This window comes from Alligator sinensis, unplaced genomic scaffold (assembly GCF_000455745.1).
Source record: "Alligator sinensis unplaced genomic scaffold, ASM45574v1 scaffold768_5, whole genome shotgun sequence".
Lineage (NCBI taxonomy): Eukaryota > Metazoa > Chordata > Crocodylia > Alligatoridae > Alligator > Alligator sinensis.
Genome location: NW_005841991.1, coordinates 1,086,707 through 1,099,973, shown reverse-complemented (window position 1 = coordinate 1,099,973; position 13,267 = coordinate 1,086,707). Strand labels below are relative to the sequence as shown.

The following is a 13,267-nucleotide window of genomic DNA, read 5'->3' as shown; positions in this document are numbered from 1 at the left end:
CCCCCCCCCCCAACCCCAAGACTCACCAGCTCTTGTGGTGGCCTTGGGGCTTCAGGGGGCTCATAGAAGAGCCCCTCATGTGACGCAGGGCAACAGGGATTTCCCCCCCTGCAGGGCAGGAACTGGTGAGCCCAGGGTTTCTTGGGGTTTTTTTCTCCTTAAAGGGCCAGAGCTGGCGTGGGTGGGTGGGTAGCCATGGGGGGGGCTGGGAGAGTGGGCGGAGGTTGGGGGGCTCATGCCGAGCCCCCCATGCAGCGTGAGGCAGTGGGGGGTAGCGGGGATCGCTCCCTTGCCCAGCAGGACCCAGTGAGTCAGGTCTTTTTTTTTCAAAGAGCCAGGGGCTGGGGTGGGCAGGGCAGCCATTGCCAAGCTAGGAGAGCAGGTGGGGGATGGGCCTGGGTGATTCAGAGATTCGGCTGATTCGGCAGCAGCCAAATCTCCGAATCAGATTTGACCAAATCAATTCGGGACAGTGATTCGAATCACCAAATCGAATCACTGATCCCCGAATCAGCCAAATCTGAATCCAAAGTGAATCCTAGCCGCTTTGCACAGGCCTAATTCCCATACTTATTTTCCCACTTATGCCTTCTCCCCTCTGGGATTCCCATTTCCCCTCCTTTTGTACCCATGTGCCTCTTGGATTCTCTCACAAACATGCTGGGGCCATGCTCTTTCTGGGATCCTTCTTCTCCCCACGTCTGGGGCTAAATTATCTAGGATTTTCAATTCTCTTATTCTCGTCTTGCCTAGGACTTGATCATAGAGTGCTCATAGAAATGTCTGCTGTTCACTTCTGTGTGATAACTTGTGTGGTGAAGAGCGGCGTTTATGGCAAGGTTGAGTCATTGCCTTCATGTGCAGAGGCATGATGCCTAGTTCAGTACAAAATTGAGTATGAAAACAAGTGTCATTGGTGAGATTTATAGAAAACATTAAATGAAAATGTTATTTGATTTGAAACATTTCCCTCCAGTGCTATCAACTCAAATGCTGGAGCCTTGGAATAATGAAAGGGGACCTGGAATTGAGGCTGATTAAGGTTTATTGTTCAAGCTGAGAGAACATTAAAAGATGAACAAATAGGATCAACAGGGAAAACTATATTGAAATGTTTGGGTTTTTTTATGTTAGCTGTTGTTAGTAAAATAGTGAATAGGTTTCAAATATCATTGTTATCCTGTGTCTCTTTAAGCAACTACCTCTGGTATCCATATTAAGGAAAACCCCTGTGGTTGAGAGGGACAAGGTAGAATTACATCTAAATAAATGTGCCTGGCAGAGTTTTCTTATGAAATGGGTGGTCTTGCCTTAATCCACAGTATTCAGCATGGTCTCGTGTCTTCACATCTACAAAATAACAGACCTGCCTCAGGGAACACTTCAATTCTACCACCTTCTAAATAAGCCCAACTCTTCTTTCTCTCCCCAGGAAGAAAACAGGCCAGTTGGTGGATTTTCTCTCCGCAGCTGCCTTGTCTCAGCCCTGGAGGACAATGGAGTCCCAACGGGTATGCATGAACTTGTACTTACAAACTTGCACTAAAATTGTAGAATCTGTTTTCATTCACACGTTCCATTACTTGGTGCAAACAGACCAGCCTGGGACTCAAATGCCAAGCAGGGGAAGCAGCAGAGCACTGAAGGTGACACATCTGTCTCCTGCCACTGGACTCATGTCTGAGAACATTTTAGGGCTACTTTTTGTATAAACCACAAATTTCCATTTGCTTATTTTGGGTTTTTCAGTCAGTTCTGAGTGACTAATAGTAATAGAATAGGGCGCTGGTTGAGATTCCAGATGTAGCAGTAAAGTGGGGAATTCTTTGTTGCTGGGTAATGCTGATACCACTATCTAGAGGCATTTCTTGTCCCCCGTGCTCTTTTTTTCAATTTGCTTCAGTTGCTTCCTCTCCTATATCTTTCAACCTTCCAAGGTCCAGATCTAGTGGACTTAAAATATAACAGTGAAAAAGCAGTCACTTATGGAAAATCAATCTGTTTAACTTAAAAACATTGTCTGGGACCCCAGCTGTGTGATTCAACATTTCTTCTGTCAAAATCATTTATCATATGAAAGTAAACTAGCACACGATGTATGTAGGACAGAGCTAAATGTGGATCTTGAATGGGAAGCATTCTTCCTAGTGTAAAATACTCAAGAAGGGTGATTCCTCTTCCTTCCTAACTAAAAAACTACCCAATAACAGAGATCCTAAAAATTAAAGCTGTGATGGGCTGGGGAGGAAGGAACTATTATCCCATGAAAATGGGGCTTGAAGATGAGCAGGAGCAGGCAGGAGCTCAAATCTAATCTATTGTGGAGTTTTTGCCATATCTGACCTCAACGAAAATATTTAGCATGCAGATAGCACTTCACAGCACATAACATTAACTAGTTAGTCCTACCCTTGCCAGGTTGTTCTGTTTTTTACTATCCCCATTTTACAGACAGAGGGTGTGTCTACACGAGATGCTTACATTGCTGTAGCGATGAGCTAGGGTGGCGTAGCATGAGCAGGCACCGACTGTGATGCTGCTGTTGCTGCGCAGTAGCAATGAGCTACTGTGCAGTAGCTTGTTGCTACTGTGCAGTAGGCTTGAAAACACCCCAGGCCCCACTGGGACTGTGCAGTACCCACTGGTACTGTACAGTCATTTAGTACTTTCTAAAGCAAGTACTAAATGATTGTGCAATACCAACTGTTCATTCAGGAAACGTATAGATGTGCCCAGCAAGACTAAGGCACAGAGGGATTAAATGGCTTATGCAAAGTCTCACAGCAAAATTTCACAGAAGAATCTACTAGCTTTTAGTTAGTACATTTAAATTCCTCCCTCAATGAAAATTCACACCTGCTGCAAACCAGTTCTCCATGTACTCTCCACTAACATATTGCTTGCTTTCTGTGCAGGAGTGAAAGGGAATGTGCAAGGCAACCTCTTCAAAATAATCACCAAGAATGACATTCATTACTACATCAAAGCCAGCTCCAAAGCAGAGCGAACACAGTGGATTGAGGCCATCAAGCGACTGACATGAACCAAGTGGACTCTCCATACTATATGGAGAACGGGTGAATGAGTTGCATTCAACAGTAAATTTGCTGCTGTCTTCACCTGGGAGCATTATTCAATCTTGGATGGTTTCTTATTATTTATTATTTGTATGACTATAACATCTTGGAGACCCAGGCTTGAAGCAGGTGCTGGGTACTGTACAGACAGAACAAGATTGTCCTTGCCCGACAGAGCTTACAATCTAAGTTAAGGGAAAGAAATGACAGATGGATATGAACAGATATGAGTGTATGAAGAGACAATATTATGAGATGAAAGAATGAATCCTGTCATCTGAATAGTCACCCTGTATCTGGCAGATCTATATTGTGCTCCACCTCAAAGCAGAAAAGCCTTATTGGTTCTCCTTTGCTATGAGACTTGTAAATTGCAGTAGTTGGTGCTTACTGCGCTGAATGACAAAAGCAAGGCCTGTGGGTTGACCAGAGCCAACACAAGCTCTGGGCTCCAAGGCCACCTCCCTTAAGATAACATTAAGTAGTCTTATTCTGAGTGCACTTTGATCAACACACTGGAATAAACTAAAGGTTCAGTTATCAATCTGTACCAGTATTCAGTTTCTTACTAGGCTGGAAAAGATCCAACGTTCCTTTAATCCAGGGGTGGGCACAATATGGCCCGTGGGCTAGATCTGGCCCACCAAGGGATTCTATCTGGCCCATGGTGGGTCCCTCAGCCCCACCCAACTTGGGCATGGTGGGCAGCCTCAGCCATTGTGCATGCAGCTGGTCCCACCGCCTCCAGGCGCACAGTGGGGCGGGGACAAGGGTGGCACAGTGCCCAGACTTGGCTTCCTGGCAATCCCCATGGTGGTGGCTCACTTTGCCCAGCTTCCACTGCCAATATCTCTGCTGCCGCTGGATGCAGCCCCACTGCCTGAGCGCCTCAGGCCCATCCCCCCCACACCCACTGATGGGGTCACTGGACAGAGCAGTCAGGCAGGCAGGAAGGGTCTCCATGGAGACTGGCCCGGGACCCCCACAAACAGGGCGTGCTTGCCCAGGTGGATGGGATGGGATGGGATAGGATGGGATGGGGCAGTGAGTGTGCAGGGAGTGGCATCCGGGATGGGCAGGCAGGGCCAGGATCAAGAGGTGGTGGCAGCACGGGGCTGGGGCCCAAGGCAGAGCTGTGATCCACTCCCTGATTGTGGCTCTGCCCCAGGCCCCAGCCCCACGCTGTCACCCTACTGTGATCCCGACTTCACTTGCCGTCCTGCTCCTGGATGCTGGTCCCCATCCCCCTAGTACCCCATCCCATCTGCCCGGCTGAGTGCACCATGCCCGTGGGAGTCCTGGGCTGGTCTTCATGGAGACTCTGCCCACTCACTCTGTCCATCGCCCCTGGCAGTGGGTGTGTGGTACACAGCTCCCTCCACACTGCGACGGGCTGGGTCAGCACTCCGCCAGCTCACAACAGCTTACCAAGCTCCTTAAGTGGCCCTCCAGCCCAAATAATTGCCCACCCCTGCTCTAATCCAATATGCAGACTCCAGATATGCTGGATAATCCCATAGTGTCACATGACCATATTGATTGTCATACCCAGTTGGATCAATAGTCCATCTCCTTGGATATCAATATCCTTAACAGTGGCCAGTTCTTCATATTTTAGAAGAAAGAGGGGAGAACTTCAGAACTAATTTATGATAAGGCAGGGCTTTTCCTCCTGGCTTTCACTCTAAATCAGTTTCTGTGCAACACCATTAAGATTGATAACTCTAATAATATTGTACTAGTTAATGTTGTTTCCACTTAGAACCATTAAACTTTACTTTATTTTTCTATTAAACTTGACTCTTGTTTCATTAAATCTAGGAAATCTAGGAAAAGCTTAGTTTTCTTGAGACAGCCTTTTCCTTTCATATGATCTTTCCCAAAGGTCAGATTGGGGTATGTGGAAAATAACAGTACTTCACTTAAGCTACATGTTCAAACTGAAACTTCACCCATAGTTTCTCAACATTGTTGTTATGGAATAATCTCCTATGCACGATTCATAGGACCCTTCATGTGAAGGACTTGCTGAAAGCAGGGAGACTGGCATATTGATGTATGGGGAAAATTTTCAAATGAAAATGAGAGGGATCTTTTGGACTACTTCTCCCTCAGAGCATGCTAGTACCCCTTTTTCATACTGATAATATGCCATCGCTTACAGACTGAAAACGTGTGATTTATGTGAATGATTTAAAAAATACCCAGATAGTCCATTTACTCATTTAGAATATCCCTCTTGGTTTCTGAGTACCAGTAGACATATCCTCTACAGAGCATCCAAAAAAAGATCTATGACCTTCTGTTTTATATCTCTCCTCCAACATCACACAGGAAGTTGATGGCAATACGAGAAACAGAACCTATGATTCTTAAATCCTATTCCAGTACTTTATATAACAGATCATGCTTCCCTGAATAGCACCTTTTTGTCCACCCACTTAATGTATATACTGAGAAAATATCCTCCCTTCATACAGAGGATTTCATCTCCTTCCTATATTGTAAGCACTTCTTATTGGACAAATTAACTTCCTATAGATGCAATTTAGGACAGCAATGCACAGTAGGGGATAGGGAGAGCCAGATGTTTTTGGTTGTTAATGTTAATCAGCATGCCTAGAGGAATTGGGAAAAGATGACAGGGGGGAAGCAGCATCAGAGGGAGAACCCAGAGCATAGGCAGAACCATTGTCAGCAGCAATTTGATATGCTGAAGTATGCCTGCTGCATATGTGATCAGGCTAGTGGAGTTACTCCAGATTTGCACCATGATAACTGAGATCAGCATATGTCCCATTGTCAGCAAAAGGGAGAGTCACAAGAAAAAGAAGTCAGAGGCATGTCAATTGAAAGTCTCTGGGAGGGATTATAGTTCTTTCATAGTTCACAAAGCACAAAATCCATTGTGATTATAATGCATATATATGTATAATCATTATAGCTACATGTTTGGAAGCTTTGCAAAACATACAGGTGCAAATAGTCATCACAACATTAAAGTGGTACAAATATTAATTTAACAAAATAGCTAAAGGGATTTGCAAGTAAGTAGGCATTTTCAGCTGCATATAAGAACAAAGGACATACAGAACAGAACAAAACAGGTGATAGGTTTAGCTATAGGCAGCACTGCAGAGGACCAGTTCAGCTAAGGCTTCTAAACTTGCAGTTACAGAGGATTTGGAATCACAGGGGCAGCCCCAGGAGAAACAGAAATGCTTGTGGAGCAGTTACTACTTCATGGTGTGAAGCACTAGGGGTTTAGTGCTGACAGAGAAGTGTGGTGATGGCTTGAGCTCCCTTGAGTATTAGGCTTGCTCTCCCTCTAACGTGAATCTAGTTCATGTATTTCAGATTCTCTCACTTACGTTGCAGAAAATCATCATCCTCTATACCTTAAGCCCAGCCACAATCACACTCTTCAGTTTTAGACACATGGTTAACGCCCACCTCTACCCTCAGGGTACTGAACCCCTCCAGCTGATAACAGCTTAGAGCTGATGAGGGGAGGGAAGGCTGCATACTGAATCATAAGCCTTTCAGTTTGAGAGGTCAAGTGAATGGCTTTGCATTGGGCCTCAGATTTGTTTGAACGAGCCCTGCCACTGCAGCCCTACAGTCTCTATGAGAAAAAGCAGAAGTTCTGAATTTGTGAACAAAACTAAACCAAACCAAATCAAAGTCCACATTTTAGATCTCAAGAAATACTCAGAAGAGAAGGGAGATCACTTTTCTATCCAACCAGAAGTGCGTCTGTCTTAATCTACTGATAAGATTGGGGTCTTTCTTTCAAGCCACCTTGGTAAGTATGACATCCCCTGAGATGTGTAAAGATGTTATCATGCTCAGGGTCTGAATGCGGTGAGTGAAATCACAGAATTGCCGCCCATCAATCAAGACCCGCATCTGCTGGTGCTCACACAAGAGTTCCATCTGCAAAGAAACAATGGCAAAGTGGACATTAGAAGTCAGCGTCACAGATTTAGCAGCCTAGAACACAGAGTCACAAATGCTCTGGGAAGTGCTGTGCAAAGTCTGTCTAGAACAGGGGTGGGAAAAATGTGGCCCGGGGGCCGGGTGCAGCCTGCCAGGCCATTCTATCTGGCCCACGGGGCCCCTAAAAAGTTTAGAAAATGAATATTTATCTGCCTGGGGCTGCCTGTCATGTGGCCCTCAATGGCTTGCCAAAACTCAGTAAGTGGCCCTCTGCCCAAAATAATTGCCTGCCCCTGGTCTAGAACCTCAGTTTCCCTCCTGCATAGAACGCATTTTACTGCTGCTGAAAAGCCACCGTGTGGTCTTTTGTTTTACAAGTTCTCAGCAAACTGGAGAATTGAGTTGCTCACAAAGGTATTTCTTTTAGTCAACAGGTGTTGGGAGAAGCTTGCATTGCTGCTGTTCCCCTTCCAGTACACTCAAATGGCAGATAAAGGAAAACTGGTATAACTAGGACCATCAATTTGGTAACTTTTGATAATGATAAAATGTGCTGTGATATACTCAGTGAATCCCTCAATCTAGTTTCTCCTCACCCCACCTAAAAAGATTACCTTAAATGTGTCCCCTGCTGTGAATGGGAAGTAGGGAATATTCTTCTCCTCTCTTCCCCATTTCCCAGCAGTCCGTGCATTCCGAGTGATAGACTTATCACTAAAATTGACTGCAAACAACAGCCCGACATCCTTGCTTATATCCACAGGGTCAGAGAGCAGAGTCACTGCAAAGCTGAAGGAACCAAGTAAATGGTCAGGAACAGGATTTCAGGAAACAGTTGGCATGACAGATGTCCATAAGGAGATACTGTATCCACCATTATCATTCAGTGTGCGCTAGGGCCATAGTTTAATGACCTGATGGTTGTAACATTCAAAAACGATCTCTGTGTTTGGATTTTGGAATAAGTGAAGAAGAGCCAACTAACCATAAAGAATCCATTTCAAGTTTTGGCTTTGGAGGTGCTTAGCCAATCTTATGCAGACCTCGTGCCAGTGTGGTCACATTCAGCAAGGCTGGTTACATAGGACATGACGACACTGTAGTTATAGCCAATTACACTGTAGTTATAGCCAATGTATTGACAATAACAATGTAGTTATAACCAATGTATTTTAAAAGACTTTAATGTGTGATCACAGATTATTTTTCTCCTTTGTTTTCTTTGAAAAAGGAAAAGAAGAATTGAACCTGATACTGTCCAAGAGAGAAAAAGGCTAAATGTGCACACCAGATGGTATATACCAACCACACAGACAAGCAGAAGAAGGTATTTGATATATCACTTTCCCACATTTCAGGGAAATTGGGCTGTGAATTCTTGTCCCAGCTTCAGTCTTGCTGTACGAAGGGAGAGATTAGATTAGCCCATAAATTAAATCAGTACGGCTTTCCTTCCCCCTCATCCCACCCCAAAAGGGTAGACTTTCCAGGAATCTCTTGTACTTATGACCAGCTATAGAAGGCAGCTACTTCTGTACATGACACAACCAACTAAACAGCAGCTCCCTCACTTACCTCTTGGGCCTGGAACTTATGGCCCCGATGATAGTGATTTTCATGGCTGGGTTCAACCCTCCTTTGGTTTCCCCAACATATTGTTCCACCTAGTGAAAAAATCCCAACAATATTATCAGTCCATCTATATTTATGGATGCATGTGGTGGTGATGTCTAAGATAAGTTGCAGAGCCATGTGACAAGCTGCATTTATTATCACCTTGAGTTCTCTCACATGCCTTCTATCCAAATAATCTATTTATCCGTTTAAACATCTACCATTTACACACACATACACACACAGGCTTCCTAATTAAATCAATTCAATCTTTATTATACCAAGTAGCTCCCGGATCTGTTGCAGGGGCTTGTGATGATTAACAGGGGCAATGGTTAATGCAGAGGTATAGAACAAAGATTTCCATCAGATATGAACAGAACAAATGGTCTGTGAATTCGTGCTTATAAACTGTTTTGAAAATGTAAAATGCTATAAACAAGCACTATGTAATTGTATCAATTCATTGTGTATACAGGAGTTTGAATCTCCTCAGAGAGAAGGTGTTATAAAAATGTGGGGTGTTATTGGCAGTTCACTTCATTATGTGCATTATTTTCCTATTTGTGTGAAGAATTAAGACTGATTTTAGAGGCAAAAGGGTAACTCCTCCTGGCCTTATTCTGCCAAAAGACCAAAAGCTCTGCCCAAGTGAGGTATTGCAAGGTTTAACTCAGGAGTTCACAACCCCCAGTCTGCAGGCCAAATCAGGCCCCCGACTCTGAGTCATACGGCCTGCAGGGTTCCCCACAGGTCTGAACTTTTGGTAGTGAGGGAGTGGTGGCACTGCTCCCCTGCTGCCACATTTCCGGACCTGTGAGCTGGATAGTATGGCCCTGCATGCTAGATTGGGGTGCACGGGGTGGTGTGGGTCCTGATCCCAGGGAGTGGGGCCAGGAGGAGGTGGCATAGGGCTCCAGGTCCCAATTCCAGAGCGCAAGGGTGATGTAGGGCTTGGATCCATGTGTGCAAGTGGGGAGGGAAGAGCATGGGACCCAATCCTGGCATGGCAGCCCAATCTGACCCACGAAACATTCCCACACCCCTCATCTGACCCACAGTGGAAAAAAGTTCGGCACCACTAGCTCAGCCCAGGAAGAAAGAAATTAAAAGAACAAAGTGGGTTGGTCAATAAATATATGTGACAAACTCCTTTGAGTAGCACAGGTCAAAGCCCATTAAACATTCCATCAGTGTAGCAGTTTGCATAGTCTTTTGTTCTAATAAAGCAATTTCCATTCAGGAGTAAGTATTTCACATTGTGTTTTGAGTTATTTTATAGAGCTAATTGGAAAATTTGACCAGTATTAGATCTGTTGCAAGATTACAGCTGAAAAAGGACTAACTCTGCAACTCCTAAAACATCTGTTCCTTTTCAGGAGGAGTTCCAGTGCTGAGGAATGACTAAAGAAAATGGCGTCCCACATGTTTTGATGAAATGAACGTGGCCCATTGATGTGACTTACAGGAGGTTGCTCTTGGCTGACCTCAGGGGTTGTGATGGTGCATAAAGGAGAGGGCTGTCCCTTAGATATGTAGGGCCCAGAACTTTTATTGTGTATTAACATGTAACACACAGGTACAACAGAGCAGCTCTGAGCTGACTGCTGCACTGCCACCAGTAGTGCAGCCAGCTGCCAGCAATTATTTGGCAGTGGTTATTCCCCACTGCCTCCCCACCAACTAAGGCAGTGCCTGGTGCTGCTGCCCTGATCCCCACTCCTCAGTTACAGTACTGCCTGACTTCAGACTTATATGGTAACCACCTAAGAATACCCAAGTAATGCCTGAGCCTGCACACTTTCCAAAAGCACTTTAAGACCTTCCCATTTTAGTTTAATATTCCACCTGCTTTTATAAATTGGCTTGTTCTTCTTTTGTTCTCTTGTTTTATAAGTTTTTTTTCTCTTACAGTAAGCTGCCCTGGGCCTCTGTTGGGAAGGGTGACATATATCAAATATATAAATAAATGCGAATATGAGATAGAAATGGTGTCTATCTCCCTGGGCCTCATGTGGGAGTGTTCCAAGACTTTTCCTAGAGGCTACTTTGGTTTTCAATCCCCTTGGGAGACGATTCCAGGTGTACTTTTTGGTATTTGGATTAATGTTTCCCTTTCCTGTTAAACAGATATAATTGGACTGTGCATTTTTGTTTGTTTGTCTAATTTTATTTTAAATTAACAAAAATAAAACTTCTACATTAAAAATGTACAGATGTAATAATAATACACAGTTGTTCACCGTAGGAGGCTGAGACCTCAAGAGTATAATTCAGGCTGCCTAGCAGAGGAAGAGTACCTACCTAATGTGAGATTTATTAAACTGCAGAGTAGCAATAGTAGTGGCAAAGTAGCAGAGAGTTTAATGTAGGGCACAAACCAGCACTGACCTTCATCACTGCATAGGTATGTTTTGATTCCATCAACCCTTCTTGCTTTATTTTGTTATAAGCAGCACAACTAAACAATGCTTAGTAATCTGAATGGGGCTGAAAAGATTAATTAGTGCTGGAAAGTCCCTACACCCTGAGAACAGTTGTTCATTTGCATCTGGTTTCCATGTGATTATAACATTCATCCCTCATGCTCTGAATTGTCAGGGGTCTGATCCTTCCTAAGCCATTTTTTGGCTGAGCAGGGCCTGAAGGCACTCTTGGAATCTGCTCATAGATCCAGCGGGAGGTAGCAGCAATAGCTCTGGAAGGGTCTTAATTTGGTCACAGGAGGGCTCAGGAACCTCTGGCAGTTTTGTCTTTTTCATGCACTTACATATGCAAAAAACATATTTCTAGCAACAACAAAATTTCCAGTAAATTATTTCACTTACTTTTGTGCGCTTGTCATTTTCTGTCATGGCTTCTGTCTTTACAGTTGTTTCTTTGCACAGCACCCTAGGAACTATGTTTACTTTTCTTTTTGCATGTGTTTAAGAAAAAAAAGCTAGTGAAAGTCCCAGAAAAAGGGAGGATGTAGTAGGGGGCATTATCTTTGTCAAACACTAGATAGACCCACCCGCCCAAAGAGCTGAGTCACAACAGCTTACTTCTCCTCTTCCACTGATCGGCCAAAGGAAATAGAGAAATTGGAAGGGACTGGATGGCTGAAAAGTTTGGAAACTGATGGATGCTAATAATCAGTTCTAGTCTTCAGCTAGAGTGCTCAACCATCACCCTGAAGTGTGGCCCTATGCTTCTGTGGTGAGCTGCACTGACTTAAAAAAATTCATGCAAGAGCTCAGTACAGTATTAACATTGGTCGTGAATGAAAATCATATGACTGCTTAATGGCTTCTGTATTGGTGGTCCCAATCCAGTTTCTCTTAGGACCTTTTACCATAGGTGCCAACTCTGTGGGTGCTTCAGGGCTCAAGCACCCATGGAAAAAATTAGTGGGTGCTTAGCACCCACGAGCCACATTGGGCAAGACAGGTTGAAGTAATGAACTGTCTCTTCTGGACATGCATGGGGCTCAGCATGGGAACACAAAAAAATAAACCACCCACCACAAAAACCAAAGGCAGTGTCTATGCATCTTACCCATCACAAAAAGCAGCATAAACAATGGCAGTAAGTGGACTCTTTGCTATGAGTTTAAAAAGAAAAAAACAAGGATGGGATGGGTGTGAGGGGCTTCCTATGTCCTTCATGGTTGCATGCAAGGTGATTCATAGTTGAGATGTATCAAAAGTGCAGTGTGCGAGATGTATGTACTGCCACTGCCCAAGCTGTATCTTCAGGGAGTATGCAGAAGATTTAATTCTCCAGGGCTGTCAGTCAATAAAGTTCCTTTGTCCAGCATTAAATTAACATACTATATATTTTTAAAAAGAGTAAATTAGGTCAACTTTTATTTCAAACAGATGGATGGGAATTAATTGGCAAGTCTTCCTGGATGTCACGGTTAGTTTGTTAAGAGAAAGGCCTAGAAAATGCTACCAAAAGTGGAATTTTTTTTTTTACTTATTTTATATTTGACTTGAGTTCTGCACTCTCTGCATAAGTCAATGGTTCTCAACCTTCTTAGACTCAAAGCATCCCTCAGAAAATGCCAGGTCTTAGCTTTCACTCATTTCTCGACCATCGAAAAATAACAAAGCAATTCTTCTGTTGCAAAGACACACCGAAACAGGTCAGAATGTTTTTGACACCATGGACTCCGTTTTGAAATCTCTAGGCTTATCTTGTGAATCACATATAAGTATTTGCACAGCCAACAGTTGTACAGCACGCCATGGCACCCTTAAAAAGGATCTCACGGCACTCTGATTGAGAATCACCCAGGTGTATAGCATGGACAACTCTGATTGCTTTATCACAAATCTTGTAAGTACTGTTTTGCTTGAAGTCCAGCTGTGGTATTTCCTGAAACTCTTGGATTTTTGTAGTTATTAAAATGAAGTTCTTAGCCCTTGTGTTTGTTAAGAAATCTTGTAATACGAATCCTAGAGGATCAACATCCAGAGGACAGTAGATGGAAAATTAAAGAAAGAAAATATATAATGTTATATATTTTTTAAAGTTTCATGAGTTTTGGGGATCACTTCTAGCTCCTGTTTGGAATTGCTGCTTATGTGATTGCGCAAGGTACAAGAAAACCCCCATCCTCTCCTCTGGGAGAAAGGATTCAACAGACATCA

At 43.7% G+C, this 13,267-nt stretch overlaps 2 protein-coding genes across 2 annotated transcripts in view; one reads left to right on the top strand and one right to left on the bottom strand.

Annotated features, from left to right (window-relative positions):
* The window catches only part of PLEK2 (pleckstrin 2), a 16,888-nt gene extending 12,708 nt beyond the window's left edge, over nucleotides 1-4,180 (top strand). Inside the window, exons 8-9 of the mRNA XM_006021400.3 lie at nucleotides 1,433-1,511; nucleotides 2,916-4,180. Coding sequence (XP_006021462.1) covers nucleotides 1,433-1,511; nucleotides 2,916-3,043 — 207 coding nt within the window. The 3' untranslated portion in view covers nucleotides 3,044-4,180. The remainder of the gene's footprint in view (nucleotides 1-1,432; nucleotides 1,512-2,915) is intronic.
* A 1,760-nt stretch (nucleotides 4,181-5,940) lies between these two features.
* On the bottom strand, nucleotides 5,941-11,485 carry LOC112549897 (galectin-related protein A-like). Its single transcript, XM_025201344.1, has 4 exons — nucleotides 11,459-11,485; nucleotides 8,592-8,680; nucleotides 7,631-7,805; nucleotides 5,941-7,013 (listed from the first exon to the last, which is right to left on the bottom strand). The coding sequence occupies exons 1-4, from the start codon at nucleotides 11,483-11,485 to the stop codon at nucleotides 6,870-6,872; spliced, it is 435 nt and encodes a 144-aa protein (XP_025057129.1). The 3' UTR covers nucleotides 5,941-6,869.
* Nucleotides 11,486-13,267: the final 1,782 nt, after the last annotated feature.

What these genes read in the sequence shown, in the direction of transcription:
- LOC112549897 (XM_025201344.1), bottom strand. Translation starts at nt 11,485, where the DNA reads ATGACAGAAAATGACAAGCGCACAAAA. An exon ending in AAAATGACAAGCGCACAAAA is followed by an intron (nt 8,681 to 11,458) that starts GTAAGTGAAATA and finishes TTTTTTCACTAG; the next exon opens with GTGGAACAATATGTTGGGGA. An exon ending in CAGCAGGGGACACATTTAAG is followed by an intron (nt 7,014 to 7,630) that starts GTAATCTTTTTA and finishes GTTTCTTTGCAG; the next exon opens with ATGGAACTCTTGTGTGAGCA.